Source organism: Neopsephotus bourkii, unplaced genomic scaffold (genome assembly GCF_033783945.1).
Source record: "Neopsephotus bourkii isolate Nb327-2 ecotype Australia unplaced genomic scaffold, CSIRO-AGI_Nbou_v1 NB_867, whole genome shotgun sequence".
In the NCBI taxonomy this organism is placed as follows: Eukaryota; Metazoa; Chordata; class Aves; order Psittaciformes; family Psittacidae; genus Neopsephotus; species Neopsephotus bourkii.
The window spans coordinates 3230787-3246850 of record NW_026901363.1 but is presented as its reverse complement, the minus strand read 5'-3'; the positions used below and the strand labels follow the sequence as shown (position 1 = coordinate 3246850).

Here is a 16064-nt window from a genome sequence, read left to right as displayed (position 1 = left end):
TTTTAAGCAACTCAATCCCATGCATTAACTATCTGTGGTCAATCCATCTCTCCTGGGTCATTTTATGACTCAAGCATTTCAAAGTAAATACTTTAAAACAACAGTACATCACAAGAGCTAAAAGGGGTCAAGAGGATATTTACTTAACCACTAGTTGACTTTTTAACTTAGAAATATTTCAGCAGTTACTGTATTTAAATGAAATCCATCTCTGCAGCATCCCCATAAATTACTCTAAAACTCCAGGGTTCCCATCCACGTTGTGAGTCCCCACCTCAGTGCCTGCAACTTCTTATTATTTAGATAACTGTGGTGTTTGCTTGCTTTGTTATTGTGCCCTTCTCCAGAGACTGCATTTGCACAGGAATTGCTAAGGCTTGTAAATATTGTATCTGCCTTGTTGTAATCACTAGGCAAATACACTTGCAGTCAGTCATATAAAAAAACTAAGAGCTGTTGAGCCGTGAAAAATTTCTCTAACGGAGGTCTGACTTAAAAAAATTAGAGAAGAAAATCTTTACAACAAATAGACTAACAGAGACTACACTAACCAGAAGTGAAAGCAGTAATACAAAGATGTTATTCAGGATCTGCTGTTCTCTCCCATCAGAGAAGGAAGCTATAATCATTATTCACATTGTGATGATGCTATATAATGCTTTTTTTATAAAAACAATAATGGGCACTCATTTTCAGTGTACATAAATAACTTCGTTTTATAGTCAACTTACATTTACTCACACGTTTACTTGGGAAGTTTAATATTCTTGCATGTACAAATCACTTACTGTAGGTAGGGAGCTGAACTAAACAAAATAGAGGTTGATTATATTAGGAGACTGCAGATGGGACCAAATTGATTCCTGATGTTCTAACACAGTAAAGTGACACCCAGGACAGCTTCTGTCCAGTGAGTCTGAAGGAAGAATTCAGTACAAATGCTGGTTTTGCTACAGCACTACTGTCTGCATCTCTGCAAAGATGACAATGGGACAATCATGGAGCTGCCATCTGTGAAGAGTTTATTGTCTTCTAATCGTATGTTAGCACTGGTGCATTTTTGCCTTAAACAAATTAAAATCCTTCTGCAGGTGCAAAGAATGTTATGAGAGTTGTAAACTGAGAAAGTGCTGTGTCAGATTCATCCCTACTTAAGTCAGCACACAGTTCTTGTGCCACTATATATAATGTTATGACTTTCAGCACCATCTTTTGAGGATCTAGCACAATGAAATGCAGCACTGAGGTCACCTCAAAGCCCTTGTGTCTGATTAGAGGTTAAGGCTTTCACTCAAAAAGATACCTTTTTATTCAAAAACAGAAGAAAAAGAAAAAAGTATTTCTTGTATTGTTTCTTCCAGTAAATAACTTGTCCCATTTTTTAATCCTTTTTCTTGTTAGATTCAAGATAACAGCTCAAAGGCAAAACTCAATTCAATGTAGAGCTGAAGAGAAACAAGTCAGTCATTTTTTTTGCAAAACAGTCCCATAATAGAACAAGCTGTTCAATATTAATTGTTTTACATTGCCATAACTGACATATTTTAAATTTCTTATAAAAATAATTACAAATTGTTTGTTCCGTGGGCACTAATCACACAAGAAGTCATCAATTTTCATTAGGTTTTGCTCCATTTTACCATTGAAACACAGTGTCAAAAAGAACCATTTTCAGCATCAAATTTTGTTCTGCTTTGGAACATTCATGCATTATGCAGAAAAACAGGGAGGGGAAAAAAAAGCGAAGCCAAAAAACAAACAAACAAACCGCAACAGTCCCAGCACAGACTGGCACTCCTCTAAGGCTAACATGAGAAAAAAAGGTAAATGTCTGGACTGCTTATTCCAGTGTTCAGCAGTCACTCAATGATACACTGATATTAACAAGGATGGAAGTGTCAAATGCCTGATGATCTGCCAAAAATTTGTATGGTTACCTCCTATGCATTTTCTCTTTCTGTCTTTCCAGGGGGAAATAGCTCTGTACATCTTCATGCACAGAAACCTGTTTTCACAGATATGTTGGCCAAAGAAAGGGCAGGAATTTTCATGTTGAGAACCAGGAGAAAAACGTGTGCCACAGCTAACTTTCACTGTCATATCTAGAACACATTTAATACGTGCCAAATTTGAAGACAACAGATGTATGGTAGAGTGCAAGACTCATAATTGTTAGTTCTGCGATAGTAGGAAATATCTCTCTGCCAACATCAGACTATCCTGAGGCCTACTTGTACCTAACATGGTAGTGGGGTAAGAAAAGCCACCTTACTGAAATTATACGACTTCTAGAAAACAAACAAAACCCAAAAAGCAAGCACCCTTTACGAGCAGATACTCTATTCTGCTAACAGCAGAATGTGCCTTCATTCTTTACCTTATTCCCAGTTTACCTTACATTTAACCCCAGGTCCCACTTGCGTGTGGCCATTTCCAGCTCTCTTGAACACTGTTAACTGAAGAACCACCTATTTGCTGTGGCCGCTATTAGGAGATTATGTAGCAAAACAAGAATATCCAGTTGTTGGTCATTGATTTATCTATAAAACAGTAACTGTAAAAATGATAGAAGAGGTTCTGTACAAGACAGTCTTGTGAAACAGTTTATTACTTAAGCATTAATGACCCGTTTAGAGGTCTTTACTGGTCAGGTAATGACCAGCTAAAGGAGTTAAGGGCCCGAGGCAAAGCACTCTAATAAAACCCTGGATGCAGCATGTGCTTGGTTCCTCCAAATTCTATTAGGAAAGAGAGGCGTAAAGGGTAATGAAAGACACGTCCAAGAAGCACTCATATCAGCCCTCTCATTTTATATTTGGCATAACATACATGGCCTTATTCCAGCGGCACAAATCATTCCTTGTTTATACTACCACCTATCACAGAGAAGAGCAGTAACTACAGCCTAAAATGGGCAGTCATGATGTTAAGGACCCTGTTGCTTTGGGCAAATAAACCTTCCTCCAACTTAAGGAACCAGTTCTCCTATTTGAGCAACCAGTATTCTTTGCCCCTACAGAGAACACATGTTCAAAAGAAAACAAGGGAGCCAATATGCTGCCAGACTTTTCAGCCAGTCCCAAATCCTACTCCTACTAAATCCTACTATTTAGTATGGAGAGGATTAAGTGTGTTCTGTATTCCTATGCAATGCTGCTTGACTGTGAATGTCCACTTGCTCTTTGGTGTTTGCATTATGAGGAAAGACATATTAAAACAGGAGTTTAATACTGATACCTCCACTCTGAGACAGAACAGCTGTATATATACATATATATATATATATATATACACACACACTTGCCAGTAAATTAGAAGCCAAGGCTTGGAACAGTACTCAGGGCCTCACTCTTGGCTTCAGAGGCAAGTAAAACACTCCGGCCCACATAACCGCATCTCACCATTACAGCCCCACAGCATCATTGATTTTCGTCCTGATTTATGGCATCATTTGTTCTTGATAAGAGCCACTTGCCAGCACTTCTCAGAAAGAAGTAAAATACAATCTAAGACTGGAAATTAGAAAGAAGAGAGGGTAAGAGACTAAGAACTGCTAAAAAATGTCCAGAGATTCCCATATTTGCAGGATGAGACATTCTAGGTACAAGCACATTTATTTGCTCAGCTTTTATTACTGTCTCATCAATAGCAAAATGAGGATGAAGAGCATTCTGATGACTTAGTCAAAAAGTTATTTCATTTCACTCTCACTTGTATGGCCCTAGTAAATTTCAAATGTTTATTTTAAAAGCTACTCTGTAACTTTACATAACTAGTTATAATAGCTTCTTTAGAGTATTTCCAAATTTTTGTGTAAACAGCCTTTTAAGCCATATTCAAAGCTTATTTCAGACCTTAACAATCCTTCAGAGCCATTGTAGATAATCATATAAAAAACACATTAAGCCAAATTTAAGTTTAACTCCCATACTGAGTAGAAAAATGCTGGCTTCATATGTATCCCTTCCAATTTTCAAGGTCAAGTATCTCAGGGCTTTATTGCAGACCATCTGAAGTGATCACAACACAGTCTAGGCATTTACTGAACTGAAATTTTCCATCAAAATCAGGCAGAATAGAAAACATACATCATATTAAATAGATAAAATGATTTCTACAGCTATACACTTTGAAGGCCTAGAGGTACAAAAAATAAAATTCAGGCCCTAACTAAAATTTTATTCCGTGAATGCAGCACAAAGCCTGAACCTAAATCAGGAGATTTCTTAATTTTTTAAAAGCAAAATTATAAACTTTTGCAACACAGGGTTAACAACAAAAGTGCTGACACAACAGTAAGTATGTAGTGGTGCCTGCAAGCAGCGCTATAATTAATCTAAGTGTACTGTCATTACACTAAACGCTGCTTCTGCAGGATCATTCCATTCGCTTTTCCTCAGATAACATGCAGTTTATTTCCAATCATGTACATTTCTAGCCATGGCATGATTTGCTAAAGGAACATTAGGTCTTGAAGCAATATCTTAATCAAATCAGAATTTTCGTCTATAAAACAAATCTTTGGCTTTGGGAGAATTAGTAACATCTAATGCCTTAGGATAGAGATGTGAAACTGTGAGCTGAAAAATGCACTGCTGGAGACCATACTCAGCCTGCTTGCTTCTAGCCATTTACAAGTACATCTATCTAACCTCCTACCTACACACCTACACTTTATATGGTCATAAACCACCAATGCAATATCTAAATTATACCCTGAAAACTCCAGGTTTGAAATGGGTTGTATGAAAATTCACCTCATGTGGTTTATTCATTTCTGCAGGAATAGAAGGCTCTGATTCCTTTTGGATGGAACTCATTTAAACAAAGCCCAACAGCAAACACCTATAAATTAAAGCATTATTGGTATTTATGCAAAAAGACACACGTAAACTGAGGGAGTTCTGTGTGAAACGCTTAAAAAAGGGGAAGTAGAACCTTTAACATGAAAAACTAACTGCATTTGCAAAGTTATTAAGTACTTTGTGACCTAATACTTTCAAATACATATACAAGGAAATGAAAAAAATGGTATTGTGTCTGGAAATCTGTTTATTCACATGTATTTAAGGTTTTTCCCCTACTGCTTCCCACATCCACTGAGGTCGTACTGACTTAATAAACTAAGAAAATATGGGAACAGAATAAATTTAAGTATTTCACTACTTCTATCTGAACCTGGTAATTTATAAAGGATAGACATCTATCCAGATTATACTCACTTCACTCCAGTGTAAGCTACAAACTACATTTGAAACAACTGTCTGCTTCAGGAACTTTATAACCAAACTATCATGATTATGTTTACAGATTTGAAGTACAGATACCAGAATTACTCATTCTTTACTTTTGATATGCAGATCATTTATTAAAGACCAATCAGAATTCTACAGCAAGATTTCTATAATAGCAGTATTAAGAAATAATTTGTATCCTTTATCAATGAAAATCACTTTGTAAGACTGTTAAGACTGCAGTGTAGTGCTGGATAAATTCATATTCAGAAACTGAAAAAAATCCACAGTATAAGTCAATGGCAAGACTAGAAGCCATGGCCACAGGGCCAGCACAGACCACGGAGTTATTCAGGATCTTCACCCTTTGCAAATAGCCAAGTTGCAACAGCGAGAATTAGATAAAATATCTTCAGAAGAACATGTGTTTAAAAGGCATGAACACCATCAAGCAGATGCAGCACAATTATTCATGCTAAGGCTATTGTGGTGCAAAGTCAAGTTATGTTTCTCCACCAATGAATGTATTTCATCTAGTAACAAAGAATACCACAGTACTCACACATACACATATACACTCAGAAAAGCCACAAAACATGCCTGATAACCACTCTACATTTCAAGAGTGAATAATGATTACAGACATGTAGTCCTAACCTATAGCATGTCAAAACCTAGAATAAAGTCATATTAACAAACTAATCATACTTATTCTTTCATACCTAAAGATAACTTAGCAGAAATTTTGCTCCCCTCCTTATGTTGGCAGTGGCATTCAGGCAGAGAGACCAAGAAATTAATCTGGCTGCAAAGTAATTTTCCTCCCTCCCATTCCCACTCCACCCATGAATAAATAAATAAATAAATAAATAAATAAATAAACAAACAAACGAGAATGCTTTCGGCAGGATGATCTGCTTTATCTGATTCACAACATGACATCCTAAAAGCTAGCCTTGGCATAAGGCAGACAGAATAAATGCATAGCTGGGGTAAGGCTGGAAGGCAGGATAGCATTTGTCCTGGCAGTCTGTGCATGTGTCAAGATTTCAAGTGAATGAAGAAATTGACACCTAAAATTGACAGTGTCTAGGCAGAGGATATTTTACAGATGCTTAAAAAAATATCCAAGGTTCCTTATCCCTTTTGTCTTTTCAAGCTCCCACTTTAGAAATCCAAATACCTCTGGCTTGGATAATCACACGTAAAACATGACTGTAACGACTAACAACATTACCACGTATTTGGTGCCAGGCAGCAGTAGGCACATCAGGCTGTTGCTACAGAACTGGAATGGCCAAGCTATGCCTGCTCTATTGCAGCTTGTAGGTATACCTGTAGTAAGGAAAACTAAATAACATCTACAGAACATACTTATGGAGCCCACCAGTTTGCTTGGTGGGATAATTCCCTTAAGTATAGAGACCACCAGAAAGCTGCTGAGAAGGAAGATCCAAAGCCAATGTTCTAAAACATTCAGAAAAGAAGTGACCAAGGGCGCACTGTCCCCTGGTGACTGAAGATAGATGCCATCAGTAAAAGACCAGGTAGTTAAATAGTGTGCCAGGTCACATTCCACCTCTAGCCACACCTGGCTCTCTCCACATCACTATGTCACAAGCCTGCCTGAGAGCATACATGAGTGCAGCAGGTTTTGGGAGCCAGAGACAGGTTCTCACCTACTGCCTCCACATCCACTTAATCCACCTTCACACTTTTAACACCCTTTTCTCAGCAGTGTGAAAGATCTGCTAAAACCAAAAGGAACAAATGACACTGAGAAACAACTCTGGACACAAAGCACCCCACTGTGGTATGAAAGTCAGGTTCACATAGGTCCTGACAAACCTTACAGGCAATGCGCATGCTCCCGTGTTACAACAGCAGCTGACATCTGTCAGCCAAGACTACAAGTAGTGATCCTGATTATTTTGTCCGATTCCTATCTGCTAGAAAACATATAAACACTTCCAACCAAAGACCCAACCAACCCCATTCAGGTGATTCCCAGGCCACAAGGCTGCAGGATCAGACTTACTTCTGGCGCTGTGACTGCTTCATTTTCGGTTGTGTTGTAGCTCATGGTGTTGTAGGCGGGTGCATGAGGCTGGTTTCTTCAGGATACACTCTCCCAGGCGAGGGCAGCAGACTCTGCCCCTCAAGATGCCAAGAGCCCCAAAGCCATGCTCTGTCACCAGGGTATTACAGAAAAGCCAAAGTACCATTAAGGCAGAAACATTTTGTTGAGGGTTTTGCCAGTTTTAAGGAAACAAGATGGGCTCAGATGTCTTGCATAAGGAGACGGCTGTAGGCACTAGATCATTAGTGGGCAGATACAGCCCTGAGTCAGAGCCTTATGCCAGCCCTAAAAGGCAGGAGCTCAAACATCACCGGGGATCTTGCGTTTGCTAGTGGCTAAATCTAGTGATTAGTCAGCACTGAGAGCTGCTGAATCACTCTTCAAAGGCACCTATCTCCCTGCTTACATCAGCGAGGCAGGCACTGCACTTCACTTAAATAGTCTGGGCTGTCCATCTACGGTCAGTACCCTTTTACCAAGCTTGCAAAATGCCTGAACTATGGTACATAAGCCTGAGCTCTGACTTGCCAGAATATGCATGCTAATAAAATAATAATATGGACATACATAACAAAAAGAATCATATAACTTTTTATCAGCTGTTCATATATTTTTCTGATAAAATAGAAATGTAACATAATATTTAACTTCTGTCCTAACAATCATTAATATATTTAAGCATCTTTTAAAGTTCTTTTTAATTCAGATTCTATCTCTCATTATTAATTGTTTGGCTATTAATTATTTTGGATTAAGTGAATGTAGGCATTGAAATTCACAGAAGAAAAATTACACAGGAAGCAGATGAGACAATTAGCATGAATTACTGCAATAAGCCCAAACTCCCCAAAAACTCTGCATCACAAAAAATTGCCTTTGACAAAAAAAAAAAAGATTTAAATCATATTTTCTTACTGTAATTTTTTAACAGTTTTACTGACCGTGACAGACTTCACACAGCTGAATCTGAATTCTGTCAACTCTCATCATAAGAAAACCCAGTCTTAGAGATAAGGTGCTTTCCACAGGGGCCAAACAAAAGCAAATCAATATTTTCTACCTAAAGGACAAACTCTGAGTCAAGAACTGTGTGAGGAAAATCTTTAGCCAGTTCTTAGAGGAAACTAACTACTTGGAAATACATAATGAGCAATTAAACTTCTTGCTTCAGAATTTAACTGGAGTTTTAAAATGTGGCACTTATTTTCTCACGCTAGTGGAAGAAAATAAGTGTCAGCAGCACTTTAAAATGAGGCACAGAACAGAAAATACTTATGAAATAGAAATATTAATACATACAAACTTCTGTTCCTTAGTGATGGAACTGAACAAAAGGCATATTGGTGCACAGTGGTTTTGTCCATGACAGAATTTTGGTATTGTTCAAATATTCACTTTGTCAGAAAATGGCTGTTAATCCCTGTGCAAAGAATATCTCTGACAATTTTCTTCCTTTTTGTTTCCTTTTTAGATCTGAAATCAATTAAACTATAATTAAGAATTGATTTTTGGATGCTTAATCCTACACATTTGTGCAATTTTTTAAAGTTGGGGTTTGGTTGTTTGAGGGTTTTGGGTTTTTTTGCTTCTAGGGAGACTTAAATATCATTGAACAAAATCCCCAGAACTTTTCTTCCCAAACAGTGAGACTTATAACAGAAAGGCAAATCCTACTCTCCCTATTCAGAGGAGTGCTCCTATCAAAGTCAACAACACCGCAGCATCCTTTAAAAGCAACAGAGTTTACATGGTATCACCCACTGGAGTCAACAGGAGTGCCAGGAGAATGATAAACAGAGCTATGTTTCAGAAGTACTTTAACACCTAAAGAGAGACAAATTAGAAACACTTAGGAGGGGTGTGTATAAGTAAGGTTAATCCAAGTCCACAGAATGTTGCAGTTTAGTTCAGATCTCCAATCTGTCCACTCGCAGTGTGGCAAAAAGTCAGTATATGTATTTCAAGAAGTACCAGTAACTTCCCCACTAAATACACATACAAACATGTGAGACTTCCAAAAGATGCAGGTTACATCAAATAAACAGAAACATCTAATATGTCCGTACTTGAAGACTGGGAGAAGGTCCTCATCTGACCACGAGAGGGAGAACTGAATCATACACGTTTATTCACATGTATTTCCATGTCAAACCAAGCTCATAAGAAGTGCATTCACAAGTTCAGTATAGCCAGGTGAGCCACCCCATAGCATTGAGAGTCCTGCCTTCACACACTTAAGAGAGAGGGAACAAAGCCAAATCCCAGGATCTCTCTTTTATATATGGATACTGAAGCACAGTCAGGGGTGGTGGAGTCATGAGGAACACAACATTTGAAAACAAGCAGGGTCTGAGTTTTCATAAGGAACTTAGGAAAGATTCAGGAAAGCTGTAACTGAGACTTTTTTTCAGATTCAGATGTGTTTTGCGGTTTTCACCTCAAAATAAGACGCTGGTGTGTACTCTTGGGGCTACCTATTTCTGTAGTCCCACTTCACATGTGCCACTTGTGCTCCAACATCTGAGCAAGTGACTGGCTGATTTTGCCATAGGCTTTTAGACACTAGGTTTAGCTTTCAATGCTCCTGTCAGTTTGGATTTTGCCTGCTAAAAAGTCTCCTACTTCTTACATGAAAGATGCCAACAATTATGAGCAGAGCCCCCCAAAAATTTAGAATCTCCCAGTGATAAGTATTTTCCATGAAGAATGTGAGACACTGAAACCTGACCTTTTCCTCCAGTCTGCAGACCCAGAGTTTGCTGATAGCCCCTTTCAGGCATGCTGCAAAGTTCATCCGGTTTTTTGGCCGCTGCAGAAGTCACAGACTGAGCAATGTATGAGGCTGTCATGAGAGGTTTATGATTATTACATTTATTGCTGCTGATAGCAGTAACTAAGAGCAATCTCCACTGTACAAGACTGCAGATCTGCAATAAGTTCTCATGTTCTGCTTGTGTTTCTGTGCTTGGAGAAGTGCAGAGTAATGGAAGTAAATAAATAAATTAGAACTTGGGGTTTTTCACCCAGCTTCAAAACACAGTCCTATTCCTCATTTTTCAGGATCAACCACTACTCATGCTCACTCCTGAGGATTGGCTTTATTTACAAAAGAACTCATAATCATATGACAAAGTCTGTCTCAAAGCCTCCCTATGTTATTTGTGACTGGAATGATCACAGACCATTTATGAGAAATGTGAGGCAGTATTAAGTATAGAGCATATTTTGGTTGTTGGCCAGGATGTCTGGACCTTTTACTGTACTCAAATGTATTATGCTAATCTCCACACACTGAAGGGAAATGGGGAAAAAAAAACTCTGTTCAAGCAAAGAACGTCAACAGCAGACGTGACTGGGTCCCAAACCTTACTTGTCAGCAGATAGATCTGGAAACCCCATCCCAAGCCAATAACAGTTTCTTAATCCACTGATGTGTAATGAATGGCTACTGATCTCACCACCAAAACAACAATACAAGATTTACATCCTGCTGCTTCTTAGGCATGCAGTTATTTTTGTCTCTTGTGTTTTGAATTCCATTTTCTTTCTAGAACATGGCTAAAATCTAATCCTACATACAGAAACTACTAACAAAAGCCAACCTGCATCTGACATGCAACAGCAATATGGGAACACCTGAACCACATTTACTATGCCACTGCAGCTACAACAAAATTAATGAGCTGACCTATCTGAGAAGGGAGTCAAAATAAACTTCTCCTGCACAATAGGGAAAGCTTTGTTCAGAAATAGGTCTTTTTAGATTACTTCATATTATAAAGTTGTATATACTTAAGCATAGAAGAGAGCATTTTTAAATCCAAGACACAGAAAACCAATTGCCATTAAGTTATTAAGCCACAGCTGTACAGAACCTAGGAAAACCACAGCTGATGAGCCCATTTTCCAACTGTGTGGAAAAACCAGCTGCAACTGGATCACCCTGTGATGCTGCAAACAGGCATCTTCAGAACATAGAGGTATACTGTACATATGTGATAATATACACCCCATACACTGTGCATGCATATATGTCATGCATATAAATTTCTCTTCTGTATTATCTTCCAGCATATAAACAATGCCAGCATCTACAGAGGTGTGTAAACCCCTATATGAGTTCTCCAAAGCCTGAGAACACCCCTAGCACACAATCAGGACCTGTTTATGGACAGTGTATTCTAGACAGACGTGCAGAATGCACTCAAAGTGGCAGGGCTGGTATGCCCCACATCTCTTCCCTGCCCCTACAGCAGGGCATGATAGACAGGGCTGGAAGGCACAACCGCCACTAACCTCATCAAAGGGTTTGTTCACAGGCAAAAGGAGAAAGGTCCTGCCCTGTCTGCACTGACACATTCAAATCCATTTGTTTAAGTGGTGCTCTATGGAAGCTCAAAAATCTGTGAAGAAGTTTTAACGAGTTTTGCAAGTCCTGCTGAAAGCACAAGTTCTCAATGGACCAAGTAATGCCAGCCAGTGATACTAGAAAACACCAATACCACCACTTCTGATAAGCAGGTTAACCTGTAATGCTTCAGCTACTATCCCTGTGTCACTAACTGCTTCATCCTGACTGTAATTGACTTCAGGGGAAAACAAAAGCGGGGATTTTGTTTTGTTTTGACAAATCCACTGCAAGGCACCACACTAAGGTGCCAAAGGCTACTTTGTATTTACAATGCTGATGATACACACAACTCAGAAGTTTCCTGACCTCAAGTACAAACACAACATGAAAGGTGATACATCAAACTGACACTATCACAGCTAGGGGAAAAAAAAAAAAAAAAGAAAGAAAAGAAAAACACCTCAGATTTATCCCAGGCTTGCCTGCCTAGCATAAATACCAACATCAAGCTATGCACGCTTTGTTATATCGCTGCTTAAAAGTTCTGTTAGACAGCACAAGGGCAAAACAGTCGACAGCCAAACAGAAAGTGTTTCCAAACATTAGGTTGTAAGAAGAGGAGGAAGAAATCTGATGAAGCTGGAAAATAAGTTCACAGAAGCAACAGCACATTCAGGCTTCCATTACCTTTCCTTCAACTTTGTGCCCCGTCTTGCCTCCTATCTGCAAGTTGTCAGACCCCTCTGTTTATTGTCCCTATACCTTTTTTTCCACCATACCCTTGTGCATGTGTGAGCCCTACCCTGCTACAGTTTCAAAGGATTTCATTCAAGGCCTTAAAACACGCACCTTACAGAAAGCATCCGAAAACCCAGCTTCTTTTAACTGAGGTGTTAACAAAACCACTCTTAGTAAGCCCAAAATGAAACAGCCTTTTCCCTCCCACCCCCACCCCCCAAAAAAATAATATTCCTGTTGGTTACCTGGAATCAAACTGTTCCCACACTCAGATTTGTGGTCAACCCCTCTGCACATTTTGGGTATTTTAACTGTTAAGAAAGAGCACTCATCTGTTTTAAGCTGTAACTCAATCAGAACCATCAGCACAGGCCAAAAGCTGCTCAGGACACTCCAGCACCACTGAGGCAACAGGGAAATTGTTTTCTAAGAAAGTAAAGATAAAAATAGCACTTCACAGTATCTAAACAAAAGTAGGAGTGAAGCGAAAATTTTGCAGCTGTAATTGTACGTAACACCTGAATGACCCATTAGAAGAAACACATTAAGTCAGTGACTTCCCAAAAGATAAAAGCATTGATCATAAGTGAGCACAGAGTAAAAGCAGACATTTATTGAAGAATTTCTGTAGTGCTTTCTGCCTCCTTCCACCCAGAACAGACCAGTCGTGAATATTTTGAAAACATTAATGTTGATAGCACAGAGGTAGCACTGCATTTCCTCCAAAGAACAGACATTTGAATAACAGAATTTCTAATATGAGCTCTGTATCATAATTTAATTTAACCATGAAACCAATTTCTGCCTTCAACATTTTATGTTTTACAGTATGAAACAGAACATTATTTGCTGTAATGTAGTTTATTTAACCTTAACCTGATGTGGTGCAACAGTGAATACAGATACACTCAAAATGTTAATAATATGACACGCTGAGCTGATTAAAATTTCAATTGTGTTTCTTCCATCCTCTTTGGAAAGTTAATGAATTAATGAATCTTTAAAGGACAGTCAGGGAGGCCTTAAAAAGAAGATGCCTTTTTGAGTAAGGAGAGAAAGTGGCAGATTACAACTTAATGGCTTCAGAATAATGGTAATTTCCCTATTTTCTTCACTTGCCTTAGCTCAGCTAATGGCTTCATTAGTGTCCACACTCTCAAACGAATAATAGAGGACCATGTCACATCCATCTTAGTCACATCACAATAAAACCGTTAAATACAATTCAGCTACCTGCCTTCTGCCAGTCTGTGCTATGAGGCAGAATTAGCAGCACAATCAATACAGAATCCTGTTATTAGATTCTTTTTCTTTTAAAAAGAAATGTATCATCAGGTATAATCATGCACTGCTATTTAACTAAGGTGCAAATTTTATGCTGATTAGATAACTACAGTTACTCAGGACATAAAACGGGGGGGGGGGGAACTGCTTACTTTGCACCTATTGATCAAAAAAAATAACCCTCAACAAAACCCAAACCCAACCAAAATTCCACCTCTTTATTTGATAAAATTGATGGATTACCTCAAAGTCAGCACAGATAAGTCAAATTCTTCCTGACATCCCCTATACCAAATCATTTCCCTAACAGGGCTAATTAAGCAGCTGAAGACCTCTCTGGTTTAGCTACCTCTGTATTGGGAGAAAAGATTCCATTCAGCCAATTAAGATTTTTGGAGAAAAAAAAGGCTCCACAGAAGGCATGAAAACTGATGCAACAAGTTCACAAACTGATGTTAGAACTGTAAAAACAAATGGGAATTATGACTTTTTAAATACTTAAAAGGCTTTTAATTTTCAAAGGAGCTGAATTTCAATTATTTCGTGATCATTAATTTTAAACTGGATTTAAACAGCATTGTTGTTCGTTATTCATTATGCAGTTTGGCTCCTCTATGCAACATGAAATCTCTGTTCAGGCGTATTTTTCTCATTATATACATATTTTTTATAACAAACAATATTCTTGATCTTTAACAATAGTGGTTAAAACATGCACACTTGGCAAAATCTAATGTTCAAGGACAATTATCCTCTACTTTTTATCTATGGAAACCACAGGAGCAAGCTCCAGCTTCTACCTAGCTGAACTGCAGCTGGCAGCAACACACAAGTAATAGGGGAAAGAAAATGGACCATTTAATATATAAGGAAAATCTCCAGTGCTTCAGGCAAAATTCTGTTCTCAGATCCATACCACAGATCCTGACTCCAGTGCTCTGTGCCTTCTTGACCTGAGTATCTAACGCTACCAGAAGCTGCTATGGACATGTAGAGGCAGAGGTTTATTGGATCATACCAATCTAAGGCAGGACTTCGCACAAAAGGATTCCTGGACTGATTCCCCAGTTCTCTACATAACACTGCCATAACCACATCCAACTGACGTCCAGGAAGAAACTGCTTTGTAAATCTTAGACTACATGACATGCCAGGCATCTGCACTTGTCAGCTGAATAAATTTTTCTGACAACATAAATCTGATCCCACTGAGAAACCTTTTTTAAAATACATTATTGACTAAAAGTATTTATATGCAGCACTTTTCCTGTTAGCAAAGGTAATATATTAACTGCCTGCCATTACCACAGGTAACTTGAGGCCTAAGACAGAATACTTTTGTATGCATTCTACATTATCTATTCTGAATTAAAGCATGATGCTGATATTATACTAAATCAAAGCTGAAGCCTCAGTCTCAAAGAGATCTTGAGTGACACCTGCATTCTAATTTTTTATGAGCAGTTTGTCAATGATTAGACCATAATGAGAAGTACTGCTTTCAAAAAATGTAGCTACAGGTAAGCATGAAATACCCTCTTTTCATATTATGACTGTTTATCATTTTAGATCTTAGTTGTTATTTTACAAAGGATAAGTGAATTCGAACAGACAGATAGAAGAGACACAGAAGATTCCCTGCTTCTTGTCTACAGTAGGATTATTAGAATCTCACATATAAAAATAAACTCAACAGCAACCACAAATCAAAACCTCTCAGAGTCAGGCTACCACTGTATTTCTCAGAAGACTTGTTCACAGCTCTCTGTGGAAGGATTTACTCCCAATGTCCAGGAAGTCTTGGCCTAAGGAAATTATCATCAGAATGAAGGAGGAAAGCTCCACAAATACATCTGCCCGTGAGACCTCAGAATTTACTTAACAACATCATGGTAGAACCCAACTTTCTATTACACATGTACCCTTTAGGGCCCTAATTAATTCTATGAATGGGCACAAAAAGTTTCATCTACCAACAGGGCAAAAACAATGGGTCATAACTCAAGATGCTGCTAAGAGCATCAGCATTATAGTGTTACCAAGCATTGGCAAATCCAGATGTGGATTTGAACAGTATTGCCTGTGCTCTATTTTTAAAAAAATAACTTTAAACACATCATTGAAACAGAACGTTTTAAAACATGCAACACTAATTTTAACATTTACTTTTATAGGCAAGCTTATGAGTTCAAAGTAAACTTTTTTTCTGCTCAGTGCCCCTTTAAGATTTCCGCATCACTCTCTCTTTCACTTAATTGCCTGTAGGAAGAATATCTTATTGCAAGATAAAAGATGCAAGGAGGGAGATTACTATTTGTAGGTAAGTTCATCAAGAAAGATGCGCTTATAACCTCCCTGCTTAAACTACCACACAAAC

General features: G+C 38.3%; 1 protein-coding gene across 8 annotated transcripts in view; it reads right to left on the bottom strand.

Annotated features, from left to right (window-relative positions):
* AFF2 (ALF transcription elongation factor 2) overlaps positions 1-16064 on the bottom strand; it is a 368508-nt gene that overhangs the window by 296020 nt on the left and 56424 nt on the right. Inside the window, exon 1 of one of the 8 annotated variants that reach the window (XM_061356779.1) lies at positions 7273-7382. The exons of the other annotated variants lie outside the window; for them this stretch is intronic. Coding sequence (XP_061212763.1) covers positions 7273-7295 — 23 coding nt within the window. The 5' untranslated portion in view covers positions 7296-7382. Of the gene's footprint in view, positions 1-7272; positions 7383-16064 lie in introns of those variants that run through there. 8 annotated transcript variants of the gene reach the window in all.